Source organism: Anopheles coluzzii, chromosome 3, assembly GCF_943734685.1.
Source record: "Anopheles coluzzii chromosome 3, AcolN3, whole genome shotgun sequence".
NCBI classification, from domain to species: Eukaryota; Metazoa; Arthropoda; class Insecta; order Diptera; family Culicidae; genus Anopheles; species Anopheles coluzzii.
Genome location: NC_064671.1, coordinates 33,335,839 through 33,352,726, shown reverse-complemented (window position 1 = coordinate 33,352,726; position 16,888 = coordinate 33,335,839). Strand labels below are relative to the sequence as shown.

Below are 16,888 nucleotides of genomic sequence, written 5' to 3'. Positions count from 1 at the left end.
TGCTTTTCTTTCCATTTTCCTTTTCCAGTCTCCTTTTGACATTTCACCACCGCGGTGCTTGTTATTTGTAAACAAACACTTCCCCCAAAAAGGCACCCAAAACCACGCACGAACGCACGCACGCAGCAATGGAAACTCCTGTGTATAAATTCGAACCACACGATTACGATACGGTTTACGAACCAGCGGAAGATACGTTCCTCCTGCTGGACGCACTAGAAGCCGAGCTCGACACAATAAAAGCACGCCAACCCTCCCTGTGCGTAGAGATCGGTCCCGGCAGCGGTGTGGTTATCGTCGCACTGAGCAAACATCTTCCCGCCGGGCAGACGCACTGCATCGGGTTCGACCTTAATCCAAACGCATGTCGAATGACCCAAAAAACTGCCCATTTAAACGGCTCCCGGGTGGATGTTGTAAATATGGACTTACTTGCTGGACTACGGCCGACGAGTGTCGATTTACTCGTGTTCAATCCACCGTACGTGCCGACGCAACCAGTCGCAACTACCGCACATGCAACAGCCTCGCTGGAAGAACACATCGATGAGTTTCGCTCTTCGGTGGACGTTGGTCAAACGTTGGTTCACGCCTGGGCCGGCGGTGCTGATGGGAGAGTCGTAACGGACCGGGTGCTGGCCGACCTGCCGAGGGTTCTCTCACCCACCGGGCTGTTTTACCTGTTGCTGCTGAAGGAGAACAAACCGGAGGAAGTGTTAGAGCAAATTAGGGGAATGAATTTACAGGGTAGCATAATTAAGGAGCGAAGGATACGGGGGGAACATCTTTATGTGGTGAGGATCGAACGATCGGAGAGGAAGTGATATGGAAAGGATGAAAGTTGTAAACACTGTGATAAGAGAAAATGAAGGTTTCTCCAAGCAAAGCTGCTTTAGTAGAAAGCAAATAAATGAACCCCATCTATCACTCATATGTTTCCTACGCGTATTAGCCTTCATTGATGCGTTTGTTTTGTTTTTATTATCGTATTTCAATCATGTTTTTGCCATCGAACAAATGTTGTATATATGACCGTATAACTTGTTGCGCGAGTGTTGTGCCTTAGCGTGTGCATGTGTAAAAGGTGGGAACTAGAACTCTTTCCTTTCCACCCTTTACAAACACACACACACACACACACACCTCGCATCCCATATCTCTCCTGCCTATTAGTTGCCTAATCCTTGCTAATACTCTCTCTCTCTCTGCCTCCAAAGAGCCACGGATTTTGCTGAATTATTAATATTCATTTTCAAAACAAAAGCACAGTGCTGGAGAGAAAGCGTAAGTTGACAACAAAATCGCACTTTCGTTTTAGCTGCTTCATTTTCCTCATTACCACTTCTTCCTTCTAATCGAATATACAGAGTACACATATACAAATAAAATCTCCATACAAAGTAACATCGAACAACAACTTATATCCTTTTTTCGCGGTTTTCAATATATATATATATATGTCCTGCTTATGCATATACATATACAAAATACATATACATACATATATTCATATATATGTTTTGAAAATTGTTTGGGATGGGGCAGGATGTAAATCATAGTAATTAATAATCAATAATTGTAATATGTGAAAACAGAAACCCACATAAATACTACACTACAAAAGATCATATAAAATCATTCGATCTTGGTTTGTTTGGGGGGAGGGTTGGTTTGAGGGTGGTGAGCTGAAGTTCCTGCTTCTTATCAGCTTTCGCGCAAAATACAATAAAAAGGAGATGAAATCCGTTTCCGTCCTATCCCTCAACACGACTGTGTTTCTATCTTGTTTCTAACATATGAGCCAATTATGGATAAAACAAACGAAAGAACATTGCATTCCCATATCCTACTTCCGTATCAAAATTTCATACTTTTTCCAAAGTGTGACGACGACGACGACGACAAAAACAGGTTCGCAAAAGCGATTCGTATATATCAAAACAATGGCAAAAAAAGCAAAAAAGCTCTCTCTACTAACTAGCGAGGAGAGCACGACGAAAAACTGCTTGTATATCAATCGCAAAATACCACTTAGAAAGGAGCCACACTTTGCTCTAAAAATTGCGTCTCAAAATGCGTTTGCGTTCGCTTACCAAAAAGAAAGCTTCGTCTAAGGACCTTACCTAGTATCCTTCCTCTTAAAATCGAGCATAATGATTTTTGTATAAAAAACATTTACGAATATCGAAAAAATTGCCCAAAAAGAGCCCTAAAGGAGCCAAAAATTGGCCCACAACACTCACACACACGCCTAGCTGCTAACCTAGCTAATATGGGTTTGTGGTATTGCGCTGTATTGCCTCTTTTTCCTTGTTTCATTGCTGCGAAAGTCTTTTACTTCTATACTTCCCCTTTTCTTAATTTGCTCTGCTTCGTTTATGTTGAATCTTACTTTTTTACGTGTGTGTGTTTCTCCTCCTGATAATCAGCTTTGTTTGTTTGTTATGTTCGTGTTGAGAGTTTCACTTTCCTAATTCCTAGAGTTTGCAGATTTCTAAGATCGCTTACAGTAGAGATTGGTTCATTTGGTTTACACTTGTTTTTCTTTTTCTACTATGCTCAACTCTCGACCATTTTCTCCAGCCGCTTACTTTCATAGAGGAATGCTGTTTTGTATAATGCTGCTCCGGTAGCTGTGTGTGTGTGTATGCTTGTATTTGTGCTCATCTGGATCCGTTATCCATCTGTGCCTCTGTGTGTGAGTGTGTGTGTTTATCTCCATTATCATCATTATCGTTATTATTATTATTATTGTAACAAAATTTGTGGTAGCTGATGGACAAACACAAAACCTAAACCTGACCGTAGTACGACTTGACGGTGGCTTATCGTTCAATATCATCTTTACCCAATTTCCACCCCAATTTCCTTTCGAACGTTCATTCACATATTTACGATTATATTCCCGCACACACTCGCTTCTGTTCCTTTCCCCTCCGGGGGTTTTAGGTGATTAAATGCTTACACGAGTGGCGAGTGGCTTTTGTGCCTTTACTTTGTGTGATGATAAAGTACCAGAGCACAGCACATGTTTTATAAAATGGGAAAAAATGGAGGGGAGGATGTAATTTTCAATGTTCCGGCTATTTACAACAGGCGTTATAAGACGATAAACTAACCACAAATTCCTTTCCCCTTTTCAGGGGAGTTTTCCTCGATATACACACATCGCTACACGTCGCCACCCAGGACCAACTATAGGGAATTAGGCGGTATGGGACGCATAAGCGACCTACTATAAACCCTTTACATTCGCACTAGCTACAATCTAATGATTTGTCTTTCTTCAAAACGTGTCCAACACTGAGCGGTGGAAGGAGCGTACACATGGGGGGTGGTGTGTAGCGAGGGGGAAAATGCGCCGGAAGATTGTGCCGTGTATTGCACTTCGCGCTCAGCTGACTTGTGTAATTGGTTGCTAGAAACTCCAGTAGGGAAAGTCAGTCAGAAATCGTTCAACATATATCCGTGCCCGATAGGCACGCGCGCTCTTATGGCACACTTCACAAAATAACAGGGTTTTTTTAGGTGCAAAACAGGAAAGAAGGAGCGTATTTAAAAACACAAGCAAAACGATTCTCTCCTAACTCCAGTGGGACTGGAGTGTACAATTCCAGTCCAACTGCAATGCAAGAGAGAGATACAGATATGGCAAACAAACGTATGACTACGAGCAGTACAAGTACAAGAGAAAGGTGTGCAAATGACACTGTTTGCATACTATTTTACATTTAAAAAAAGCTTCCCAAATTTCCGGCACCAATTCACACGCAAATCACACGTCATAATCCTTCCATTGACCCCCCCGATCGTACCCCGCGTAATATGCGCTCGTCCATCTCCGCCAGTGAGACTCTTGTTGTATTGTATTTACCTTACACGCCACACTGCACACCGCTACTGCTGTGCTCGATCGCTTCCGTACCGTTCGTTCGATCGTTCGATTGTTTCTTGCTCTATATAGCCGCGTAATTAGAGATTTGTGGGTTATTTATGAACATGGTTTTTGTTTAAAGATTAAAATTAGTTTTTGGTGTAAATTGTGTGTGTATCCCTTTCTTTTACGTGATTTTGTGTGTGTTTGTATGTGTGTATGTATGCGTGTTGTTTGTGTTGCACTGTTTTTTGCATTCGTTTTTGTTTGCCCCTTCCCATCCTCTTTCGGCTCTGTTCGGACGTGTGTGTGTAGTAGTGGTTATTCTTCTTCTATCCCCTCTCGATGCTGCATGTTTGCTTTAGCTTAACAACTGTTCTATAGATGTGTATCAGTACAAAGAGGAGATTCTTTAGTAGTGTTGTAAAAATTCCAGTCTAGTACAGTATTGCGGTGAGACGATTTATATGTATATATATAGAGAGAGAGCGCGCGTTTAGGTGAGGAGGCTAGTGAACGTTTCATTTTGGAAATGCACTCGATGCTGCATCCGTACCCTTTTCTTTTTGTTTACTTCTATTTCTATTCTTCAAGAACTTTGTTCATAAGGCGCTAATAAACAATTACAAAGAAGAGTAAACGCTTTCCCGCCCCAGTTCCGTGTCGTGTCGAACAGTTCGATTACAATGCTAATTCCGGGAGAGGGGAGCTGGGTGAGGGGGAAAACGAGGGCAGTGTAGGGCTGCTTGGTTTGCCCTGGAATGGAGCAACGGCCGCAGAAAAGCGAATAGTTCACGAAATCAAGTTCATTACTGTAATTAAGGTTATAATATTTCAAACCATTCATTCTTCCATTGAGCAGTCGTCACGCGCACACACTCACGGTGCACATTCGGGTGGAAAGCTGTACCCAGAACAAAAAGAAAAACCGGCCACACATATCCCTTTGACAGTGGAGATACACGTTTGGTTTGAGTGAGGCGAAATCAAAAGAGGGGGGAAACCACGGATGAACGGGAACCGATTTTTCCCTCAACAACAGAGCCACACAACGAGCTAGGGCAAACAAAACCCTGAATCGAGAGCGCACGCTTACACTATCCGATATATCTACAAGTTCCCCGCGCACATTAGCAGTAGCAAAAGAGCCCCGCTTTCAGGCTGTCCCTCCGCTACTGTCCTCGCCGGGAGAAAGGACCAAACAACGTAATAATGTACATTCCGATGCATTTGCGTTTCGTTCCTTATGGCAAACGAAAGTGTGATGAAACGAGCAAAAGAGAGAGAGAAAAAAACAATCGGGAAAAAAAACAAAAACTAAACCCGAGCAGAAAGCCACAAAAAGGAGTTTCCAGTTCGTGCTGCTAACCTAATCACTAAACAAAACTACAACGACCGATCCGTGCCCTACTACTGCAGCATCAGCGCGGACAGGTTGCGGTGCAGGATCGTGTCCTTCACCGAGCTGAACACGACCTGAATGTTCTGCGTGTCGACCGCGTTGGTGAAGTGATGGTAGATGGGCGTTTTGGTGTTTTTCCGCACGTTCATAAACATCTGCAGGATGAAGTTCTGCACGTCCAGGATCGAGTGCGGGTTGCCGGTGAACTGCGGATAGTACCAGCGGATGTCCGTCTCCGGGTTTTTCACCTTCTGCTGCAGCAGGTCCGTCTTGTTGAGGAACAGGATGATCGAAATACCCTCGAACGTGGTATTGTTCACGATCGTGTCGAAGATGTTGCGCGACTCTTCCAGACGGTTCGTTTTTCTGCAAATCGAAAGCGATGGCGCGTTAGAGTGCGATTGAGCGAGGGGGCCAAGGTGAACCGAAGGGAAACTGTACTGACCTATCCTCAGCCAACACCTGATCGAACTCGGAGGTCGATACGAGAAACAGGATCGACGTGACGGAGCAGTCGAAACATTTGGTCCATTTTTGGCGCTGTGTCCTCTGTCCTCCGACGTCAACGAACACAAATGGAATGTTCTGCAAAATAGAAAAAACAAAGCATTAATAATAGTCTAATGCAAGGGCTTTATTAATAGAGGGCGTTCATCTTACCTGTATCCTTATCGTAAACTCAAATACACCTTTAGTTGCTTTGCGACAGTGCAAAATATCACGATGGGTGGGCTTGTAATCTAACCTCGATATTCGGTCTAATTCATCTAGGAAATAACTAACAGAATCACTCTGCAAAAAATAGGGAGAAAGAAATGGAAAAGCAAACGACATTAGATTTCAATTATACACCTCAGAAAAACGTTATGCAAATGCGATGATTTCTGTCCACGGAAACTTGCAACTGAAAGCGTTATCACAAGCATAATATCCTGCTGCTGGCTGAGGATTGTAATCGTTCGTAACACTGTAACCTGGTGCTTACATCTCTCCTCCCGCTCTTCCCCCAGCGTTGGAATATCTTAACGTAAATATAATCGCCCAATTAAGGACGGGTCGTGGAGGGCAGCAGCAGCAGCAGCAGCTAGTGGTTGCGCCCCACGCTCGATCGCTTTCCGTTTTCACCAACCAACAACCGTCACCATCAATCGTATAATGAACTCCGTTCACAATACCACCTCCCCCCCCTTCCCTGGCACACATTCGATCGCCCTACACACACACACACGCGCGCGCGCGCACGATCCAAGACCGACGACGAAGGGCTAATCTTATGCAAACAATCTGCACACTACCACCCCGGTGCCAAGAACATTGCCCTACATTCAGCATGGGGCACAACATATCGCGCGCGCATGTTGTACACACACAGACCTACCTTCCTTGGACCTTTTTCCTCAACCCTCTCCTCACCTTCATCCAACGAGTCTGGAGAGTACGTGTACTTGTTTCTTGATCCAACCCCCAAACGAACCTTCTTCTCTACGCCACCACCACGATGACGACGGCGGCGTAGGGCGATTACTACTACCACCCATGCCTACAAACTCACAGGACCACCCCACACACTCTACCCCCGACTCCTTCTTATCGATAGAAAGGCATCGGAAATATTATAATTTGAATAACACTCTCGCCTTCGATAGTGTTTGGTGGTCTCGTGTAATTTCGTGCATATGCTCCTCACGACAGTGGCGGGCGGGTGGTGTGCTTTTCGTGCCGGTTTTGCGTGTTCTAGTGTCCACAGAGCACAGGCAGGAGGTGGAATTTTGTATGCATACTTTTTGCCCTTTATTAAAACGATAAACGAGATCGCTTTTCGAGACACCTACTTCACCTGCACCCCCATCCGCGTACAGTTAAAATGGTAATTTGCATACAAACGGGGCAGAAAGGGGAGAAAGGATGTATTGAAACGGTTTGTTTCTCCTTTGTTTGAGCTATTTAGCTTCCCTTTTCATTTGAAATGAATTTGACGTTCGTTGAGAGAGCTTTTTTGATACCTCGAATACATTTTCTAAGGGTTTAATTGTTGATCCTATTTTCTTAACCCTTTAAACACAGTGCGGAGCATCAACCACTGACCAGATGTTCACCAGAACTTGGAGAAGATGACAGAATATAGACACAACATGAACCATCTCTTCATTGACTTCTAACCAGGGTTAAACTATACGACGACGCTATGAGCTCCTTTAGAATCCCGGCCAAATTGATAAGGCTAGTTAGAATGACTATGACCAACGTCACTTGCTAGGTGAACGTGGATGGAAAACTCTCAGGAACTTTTGCTACCACCAAAAGTTTGCCTGAGGGGGGCTGGTTTGCATGTCTCCTAGTCAACTTGGGGCTAGAGAGGGCCATCTAGGACTTGAGAGGTAGAGACTTTGGGAACCAACGATGGAGGCATAAGTCCACCTGACAGATCCTGGCATACGCTGATGATATAGACATCATTGGTCTGCGCCTTCAACATCGCCTTGGAAGGTGTCATTCGAAGCGCAGGGCTAGATAACGATATCTGTGGCACAATCCTCTACCAGTTTTTTTCTCCAATTTCTTAGCTTCGTGGATGACATTGAAATCATCGGAAGGACAACAGCGAAGGTGTGTGCAGCGTACCAGACCAGACTCAAACGCGAAGCAGGAAGAATCGGTTTTGAGAACCAATGCGACGAAGACGAAGTACCTGCTTGCTGGAGACTCAGACCATCTGGGAAGCAGCGTATTAGTTGCCGGCGACAATCTCAAGGTATTAAGTAAAGGAGTTTTACTATCTTGGGGCGGTCGTTACTTCGGACAACGACATCTGCAGCGAAATACGCAGATGCATTGTGCAGAGGAATCGTGCATACTATGGACTTTGCCGACGACTGAGATCCAGAAGATTTCGATCCCGCACGAAATGTTACATATATCACACACTGTTTTATCCTGTGGTTCTCTATGGACACCGAGTCTTGGACCATTCGAGCGGAGGTTGCAACCGCTCTGGGCGTGTTTGAGCGACGCATCCTCAGAACCATCTTTTGCGGTGTTTTCGAGCGTGGAGCGTGGAGGAGAAGAATTAACCATCCTGACGGTGGATATGAAGGCAGGCCGGCTACGATGGCTGGGGCATGTTATGAGGATACCAGCGACCTCCAGTTCGGCATAAGGCGCAGGAGAGAGCACAGCGAACTCGATGATGGCTGGATCAGATGAAATGATACCTGTTGGAGATCGGATGTCTACATGGACGGGAGGCTGCAACCAGGGACCAAACATTCAGGAGAATTATTGTTGACCGGGCTATGTGACGACGACGATAGAGCACGTCGTCGTTAGCAGGCCAACAGCGAGAGCCCAGCAGAGAATCTCGGATTGAAGATAAACGAGGCAAAGACCAAACTGATGGTGACAACATCAGCGCCCCTACCAACAACAACAGAATTCATCAATCTCGGGTCAAAGGTCAGCAGTGAACGTGGAGTTGCACGCAAGAATGCATGCTGCCAACCGGTCTTTCTACAGCCTGAAAAATCAATTCACCTCAAAGAACCTGGTACTCACATACGCGTCTTAAATACAATGCAATGCATTCGAGAGGCCGCCCCATATTGCAATGGAGTAATCGCTATACGACAACGAGCTATACGAGATGTACGGCGAGCTCTCATTGTTGTGTAGCGTACCAAGCTTGCCAGGCTTTGGAACATGAAAACGAACGAACCAACCCGTAAAGTCTTTTTAGGCCCAAAATGGCGTGGAGACGTCCGCCATTAAGACCGAGATAACGGATAACGGATTGGCAGACAAAGGTGGGAGATCGCGGGCAGTTTCGGACACTCCTGAGGCAGGCAATTCTATGTTAGGACGTCTTTTAATTCTACTACTGTTGTGTATGGAGAGTGCTTCAATAGAGGCTTTTAACACTTTCTCAAGGAACTCTCCTTTAATACTCTCGGAAAACCCTGTGTAAGGTCCTTATCGAAAACTAAAAGGGTCATGTATCAGGGATGAACAAATAATCTATGAGGTCTTGTAATTGGTTGATATCCTACTAGCTTTAATGTTTTAAATATACATTAATTACCGTCTTAAAAGAACGCAATTTCTTGCAACAGATACTCCCCATCCAACCCTACAAAGTTCCAGTTTCAGGCAAAACGATTCCCACACCTGTACCAGCGGCACAGGTTCCCCCACCAGTCGCCTAATGAAACTGGTTCCGCTAAACAGTCAATTTATACGCCGTTTAGAGCTCCACTCATCAGTCAAGCGACAGCAACACCGATCGACGGAAGCGCACACTATTGCTCGGCTATGCGACTAACGGCCAACCAAAGTATTGCGATTAGTAGACTTTGCCGCTGGCGGGTATAATTGCCACCAACCATCAATCTCCCGGATTCTTGTTCTCCCACACACGCATGCACCACACCGACAGTTCGGTCGCAAAGATTAGGTACCGTGTACCTCACAGCACCATTGCACCACATGTTGTGACCACCATCACAACCGTACCGAACCACCACCCGCTTTTGAAAGCTGGCGCACTTTTCCACTAAACGCAGAAGGGATCGTCGTGGCAGGAAAATGTTGCTAATGTGTTATTTTACCATTCCAATATGGTTCACAACACTCGCCAACGCGGTGGTTGGTTCTCGTCTCGGTTGCACTCTCGGTTGTGCTTTGCCAGTTGTGGAGGCGACAACCCACCACACCGAAAGCCGCTGTTGCGCCGATCCGAGTGCAATACCGCACACCTTAACTCGGTGGTGGTGGTTTATTACTTCTCTCCACCCATATGGTTCAAAATTCTCCCCGCCACGAATGCAACATGCTGCTGTGGGGGTCTGAAAACCGTCGCTGCTGCTGCAGCCGCCAATTTGACGTCCCCATTGGCACCTTCGCGTGAGCCCACACCGGGGCAAAGCTTGGTACTAGAAGTTTCGCATGCTCCCATCATACCTCTTCGCTTCTTTGCTGCTGAGATCGACAGCTTACACGTAAAATCTTAATCCTCACACAGCGTAAACGCACCACCAACACAACGTCTCGGCTCGGCCTGTATCACATTCATTCATACATTCCTCCATTACCAAAGCATGAAAGTGTGTCCCGCCGTTCACGTCCTTACTGGTTTTGTTTGCTGTGCAGCAGCAGCAGCAGCAGCATTTAAAACGCAACACGGCGCGGCGGTGGTTGTCATAAATTTAATTAAAATTGAAATTAAATACACGCATTACATTCGCGAACGTGAATAATCCGCTAACTGGTGGTGGCTGATCTCGTTCTGTGTACCGATCTGATTCCATCGCTAACCAACCGTACCTGCGAACCTATCAATTCCGAAGCCCCTGTGTTTGTCCCTTCTCTTACCCGCTCTAGCGACTTTATTAGTGTCCATTTCGAGCAAGCGCACAGCGCCTTTCACGAGCCGGCACAAACCTGGAGCGACCAGGCCAGATGTCGTCACTCGCGCGGCACAAGCATTTATTTGCAGGAACCGCGTACCAACACGGATTTGTCGTTATTTATTTTACTTTGCCCCCTGCATACACACACACACTGTTTCTGCCATATCAAACCATTCCGCGTCGTTTCAGTTTAAGATTGCTGGACGGGTCGCGGGCGTGGAGAGGACAAGATTATGTGTTTATCATTTTAAAAGCCTTTAAAACATCATTGAGCACCGTGAGAGAATGAATGTCCCTCTCCCTTCGGTGGCCGAGTGTAGTTTGTTTTGAATTATGATAAATCACACATACACATCACCACACGATCGCCTACGAGATCTCCTCCAGTGCGCGGTGAAGTTTAAGCGCGCAAACCGAATCGTTGTCGATTTTGAAATTGAATGCAATGCTTTTTCCCCTATTGGTTGTAGGCCGATGCGTCGATTACGCAGTGAAAAAAGGTGGCCTCCACACGCTAACGATCCTAGGGAGGGGGGAGGACCAGGTACCGATACGGTTGCACGCGCGCGCACTCCCATCCAATCCATAGTCAATTGGCAATGACACAGCATCCCATACCGGGGTGGCGAAAGGAAAGAGAGCGAGAGAACGTTAGAAGCGCGAAAATGTGTGTGTGTGCTTGCAAAGAGCAAAGGCGGGCGTTTGTGATACACATTGCACATTTTTGCCACCTCGCTTCAGCAGCTCTCGCATTTGCCGAGTAAAACACCCCGTCTTTGGATTGACGCAGGCGGATCGATCGATCGATCGTTCGCTCGTTGCGAACAGCGATACTAGATTGGATATACTCATATCACCTGACCTCCGCGTTGGCCGATCACCACCATACAAATGTGGGCACGGTAGCAGCAATGACGGTGGTGGTGATTGTGGTGCACAATTTTCATTTAATTAGTGCGCGCTCCAATCGAGACTATTTATTTATTTTTCATAATTCCCCCCCCATTCAGAAGGCACACCACGGAGGAGCGTGCGAAACTGCGGAACTGCGCAATGTGGCATTAAAACTGCCTTCCATGCCCACTTTTTTGTATTTGCAATCTGGAGCATAAACAGGAACGAACAGCATCCCGCGTGGGGGTAAATATTGTTACAAGCATCAGCACTTGCAATTTGGAATTGTGGAAGCCACTAACCACGCCGTCAGTCGGCACTGCCTGGTGAAAGATCATTTCCTTCACTTCCACTTGCACGCAAGGAACATCTTTCGTCACATAAATCACGCACGTCCGACCCGGGCCCGACGCTGTGTGCGCTTCCACTTTCAAATAATCAACCTCACGGGCATATCTCGGCATAGCCCCCCAAAAACCCGTTCGGTCTATTTGGCCACACTCTGTGGCTGAGCTGAGGTATATTTCCCGTTCCAGTCTTCAGGCCGGCGAGGGGGAAAAATACCCACTTTCTAGGTCAAGGCCCATTCGGTGAGTGTGTGTGTGTTTCTCTCCATCATGATCATGATCATCATCATCTCGTCGCTTATCGACACAAAAAAAACAACGTTATTCGCGGAAGCATCCATGTTTCACCAGCCAAGGGAAAACAGACTGTGCTAGAAGCTCCCTAAAAAATAAGCAACACACACACATGTGAGTTATGGGAATCGTATGTGCGGAATGCCGTCCCTTCGGTCCGTGCCGCGTGTGTGTTGTTCGTCTTGCCCGAGAGGCAAAAGAAAGTCGTTGCACATTGCGGCGGCCGTGTTGCTCCTAAACACCGGCGCACCACCGGGTGTATGGACAAAAAAGCAAAACAATATCGCCACTCCGTCCGTCCAGAGGTTGTTGGCCAGCAGCAGCAGCAGCAGCAGCAGCTGGTTCCAGTCAGACAGGCACTGCGCAGGGATAAAATCGCGAACTTTTAGCTGCCAACGACTGCAACAGCTGGCAGATGTTTTGTTTGGAGCGTCGTTAGTTTGGAAGCGCGATGGTGTCTAACGTTTTCGGGCCAAATATTTGCATACATTCACACACATGCACACCGACATGGTCGAGGTCATGGAAGTGATTTAACGCAAATTAATATGATCTTCTCGACTTCGGGCGCGGGAGCCGGTTTGCCGTTTTGCCGTGGGAAAAAAGAAGCTTCCCCCCTCCCTACTTTTCTGCATGATGATAAAGACACACGCCGTCGATTGAGAGTCGTTTGATACCGCTTGATGATCGCGCATGCCAAACGCAAAAGCGCGTAATGTGCTTCAGGGTGATGATGTGGCAAAAGCACTTCGATGCTGTGTTAACCGACCGGTAGGAGCTAATTCCCAAGCCCCAGTCCCAGAGTGAAGTGTTGTTGTTGATTCCGTCTCACTATAATTGCTCTCGCCCTGCTCGGGCCCCGGAGAGATGACGACCAGCGGTATATGGATGGGTGGCGATCTACGTACGACCTTCGATACGCGTTCCGTTAGAGAAGCAAGAGCAGCAGTAGTATGCAAAAAGCGGGTCGCGCGCGCGAGCTCGTAAAATTTGACACCCGCCAATAAAAAGCCATTTTTACAACTGCTTAACCTTTGCTCGTTTTCGCGAATTGACTCTTGAGAGACTAGCTGGACCTAGGCCAAACACTGGTAAAGCATCTCCAAAGGTTCGCGTTTAATGGAGACATCATCCGTTTGCTTCCTATTTAGCAGACCAATGCACCTAAGCTGTCTCTCCAAATAAAGTGTCTTTGGCTCTTTCACTCTCAAGATCAAGATCGCTTTCATACGTGACCAGGAGACGTGAACATCTGCCAGCAGTCGACGGGTTGTAAGGGTTTGGAAAACAATGTGTCACAACGTCGCAAACAGTCGTTTGGCACCTTGGAATTCGAGTGTTTAGTAACAATGAAGGCGCACACTGCCATGTTTTGCTGTGGTCGCATAGTGCTGAATACTGAAGATATTAGCATTGCACGCATCAAGTGATGAGTTCAAATCTCATTCTTATGGTCAAACGCAGTCTCATGGTCACTTTGTTCCATTATCGTGAAGTGTCGTCAGTGCAACAGCTGCCACCGGGCCACCTCAAAACTCCTTTTCCGAGCAGCGTTTTTTTCAGCCAAGAAGACGGACTAATTATCCGTTTATAACCGATTGAATACAGTCCAAGAAAGAAAAAAACACCCTCCTGTACGTGACATGACTTTCTTTTTCGCGATCGATTCTGTCCAGCGTGTGCGTCGACAGTTTGCACTGGAATTCCCCGCACAAACGGAACGGGGGGGGGCGCTTCATGAAGATTCTTTGTTTCCCTTCTCCCGCACAATTTGACTTACAATTTGGAACTCCCTTCGTCGATCGTACGCCTTCCGGATGGCGCCATCCGTCCACAGGATGTTGATGAGCGGTACGTACTGGTGGAACTGTTCGGCGTCCAGCAGGCAGCCGCTGTGAAACATTACCGCTTCGTTCGCGGCCAGCTGCGATGTCGGGTGCTCCCAGGGTATATCTAGCTTATCTCTAGCGTCACACAACACTTGCATGCCTGGGGAAAGGGAAGGCGTAATTAATATATTAATGGTTTCTTTTTTTTTAGCTAAAGACCAGCAGGGCCCGGTTTTTTTACCTTTGACTATGTTTTGGTAGATCACATGTTGGTATTCTTTAATTAGTTCGGGCTCAAAGTTGATCCCGTGAATGATTCGCATCTGCTTGAGAAACGTCGATTTGCCGGATTCGCCCGCGCCCAGCAACAGTAGCTTAACCTGCGAGGGAAAAAGAAGGCAAGTTAGAGAGGATGTGTGTGTGAGGGTGTGTTACTTAAAATGCATAAACATATTAGCCATTAAAATCCCACAACATTCAGGTATGAACATTCAGGTACAAAGGGCGACGGAATGGTGTTGTTAGCTCATAAATTTCTATTGCGATACGCATCGGCTCAATAATCATTCCGAAACCGGGAGGGGGTTTTACACTTTGCGACAAACGGGTGAAGGACTATTCCTTCCTGCGCTGCAACATACACATAAACACATACACACACACACACACATGATTACGTAAAGATAAAGGAGCCGCCGAGGACAAGACGATTTATGGGGCGAAGCGTTTTGTTGCACGGATTATAACGCGTCACAGGTAATGCTGCCGGTGCAGCGAAACGGGTGTATGGGTAGGTAAGGTGTAAATCACCCTTTTTTCCCCGGGGGTGGAAAAGGGGTTTTGCGGACAGGTACACCCCGCTGACGCAGGTGCAATTTCGGATGCCTTTAAACGCAGCAAGCGACGAACGTCAACCCTCGGTTACCGCTTTGGTGTCGCGTTCAGCAGATTATTAATTTTAATATTTCTTCATAATTTTTCACACATCCACTGTACACGCACACACACACACAGGGCAAATGAAATAACGATTTGCTACAGAGGTTTGACCAACTTGCTTGCTTGCTACGGGGTGTTTGAATTGATTCGAAACCGTTGAACGAATTAGCGCCCGACAACACGTGCTCTTTTCCTCCTCTCCTTGTAACTTTTGCACCACCCCCCGTGTACGACGCGCGCCCATGTGAAAGGGTAATCAGATTTTTCAATTAGCTGCAATTCGATGCAGCAGCAGCCACCGCAGCAGCAGCAGCAGCAGCAACAGACTCTTGTTGCACCATAAATCTGCCCATTTCGCTGACGCCGTTAGAAGGCAGGTGTGTGGAGGGACCCGCGCTAATGAGACGCGCTGCATGTAGCTGCACACACTCGAGGTAAAGCGAGAGTGCGGGCTTACATTTAAATCGAAGCTTTTATCACTTTTACACCTCCCCCCCCCCCCCCCCCCCCCCCCCCCCCGGGTGGACGGGCGAGATACGACGAGCGGCGTGATCTATCTCTCGACTCGGCGCGATCTTGTTATGGTGTGGAATTTGTTGCAACGAGCTCTGAACCCTCCCCCCACAATCCTTCCCCTTTTAGCACTGAGCCAAGTGAAAGTGATGATACGGGTCTCTCTCTCTCTCCTGTGCTACTCCAAGCTAGTGGAATTTTAAAACAAAAACTATGCTACAAGAATGCTTTTATGCTGCCCACTGCCTCCACCAGAGAGACGCATGCTGGACATTTCACATAGAAGAGGGTAATGGACGCGTCGCGTCGTGGTGGCCTCTCCCCCCTTCCCCTCCACCCTCCTTCGTTAACCCACTTTTGGCGAGTTTGTTGGTGGGGTTCGGTCTTTTTATCACGACGCTTCCACTCCGCCAGCGCCGTCGCTCGACATCGTCGTGAGCCGACATCCATTAGCACCTTTTCTCCTGCCAACGATCCAAAAAGGCGCCTCTTTTTTCCGGCTATTTCGTTCCCGTACTAAAAAAAAGAAAAGAAATACCATAGGAAAATCAAATAAGGAGCCGCTTTAAAGGCAATGCTAGTTTTTTTGCGTGAGAGTTTGAGCAGAAAATTGTTTGCACTTTCTCGTTTTGCAAAAGCTTATCATGCTGTCTTATCAGTTTGGATAAGAGGATCACGATCCGCATACGAGATCCGTGTGAAAACAGAGCATTTAGATGCAGATTTAGACTGTTCAAATATTTAAACAACGACTAACCCGCCCAGACGCCACCGTGACTGTGGCCGCCTGCAGCGTTCTTCTGCTGCTGTTGCGGCTGCTCCGATTCTTTTGGGGCATCTTGGCGTGTAAACAAACAGCTGGGAAGAATGCAAACAACGCAGCTCGCACTAGGACTTATCTCGTGAGAAGCGTGTAAATAAATACAAACGAAAAAAAAACAGTAGCTTAATCCTCTTGTAATAGACGCAAAAGTAAATCAAGTACAAGAGATTTCGCTCGCTCTCGCTCTACACCCAACACGCGGTCGTGACACAGTAGCGATTGAAAACGATGACAAACAGCGTCAACAGCAGCAGCAGCAGCAGCAGCAGGTTTTGATGCAAAAGGTGAAAACAAAACATAAATATTTTCGCTAAACCGCACACGCACCGCGTGCAGCTCACCACCACAAAGCGCGCGCGGGCACGTTCTTCCTTCATCTTGACGGCGTTCATTCCGACCGAGCGGGCAGAAGCGCGTTGGCATACTACGCGCAGAGGGTGGGGGGGGGAAGGTCGGCAAGCATCACAGCCGCCCGACGACGACGACGACGCATCGCGGCAAAACTTTAAATCGGCACCCGTGGCGCATCGTCGAGAACGCGGGGAATCTGAGCGCAGCGCGATCACGAGAT

At 47.0% G+C, this 16,888-nt stretch overlaps 2 protein-coding genes across 3 annotated transcripts in view; one reads left to right on the top strand and one right to left on the bottom strand.

Moving 5' to 3' along the window:
* The window catches only part of LOC120955650 (guanine nucleotide-binding protein subunit alpha homolog), a 252,778-nt gene that overhangs the window by 228,748 nt on the left and 7,142 nt on the right, over positions 1–16,888 (bottom strand). Inside the window, exons 2-6 of one of the 2 annotated variants that reach the window (XR_007452762.1) lie at positions 14,284–14,422; positions 13,994–14,202; positions 5,937–6,068; positions 5,722–5,861; positions 3,709–5,642 (exon numbers count right to left, since the gene is read on the bottom strand). Coding sequence is in view for 1 of the 2 variants with exons in the window: in XM_040376707.2 (XP_040232641.1) it covers positions 5,285–5,642; positions 5,722–5,861; positions 5,937–6,068; positions 13,994–14,202; positions 14,284–14,422 (978 nt within the window). In the remaining variant the exon portion in view is untranslated. Of the gene's footprint in view, positions 1–931; positions 5,643–5,721; positions 5,862–5,936; positions 6,069–13,993; positions 14,203–14,283; positions 14,423–16,888 lie in introns of those variants that run through there. The other variant, XM_040376707.2, reaches the window with a different exon arrangement.
* LOC120955653 (methyltransferase N6AMT1) lies at positions 46–919 on the top strand. Its single transcript, XM_040376709.2, has one exon. It carries the CDS (start codon positions 129–131, stop codon positions 822–824), a length of 696 nt encoding a protein of 231 aa, XP_040232643.2. The 5' UTR covers positions 46–128; the 3' UTR covers positions 825–919.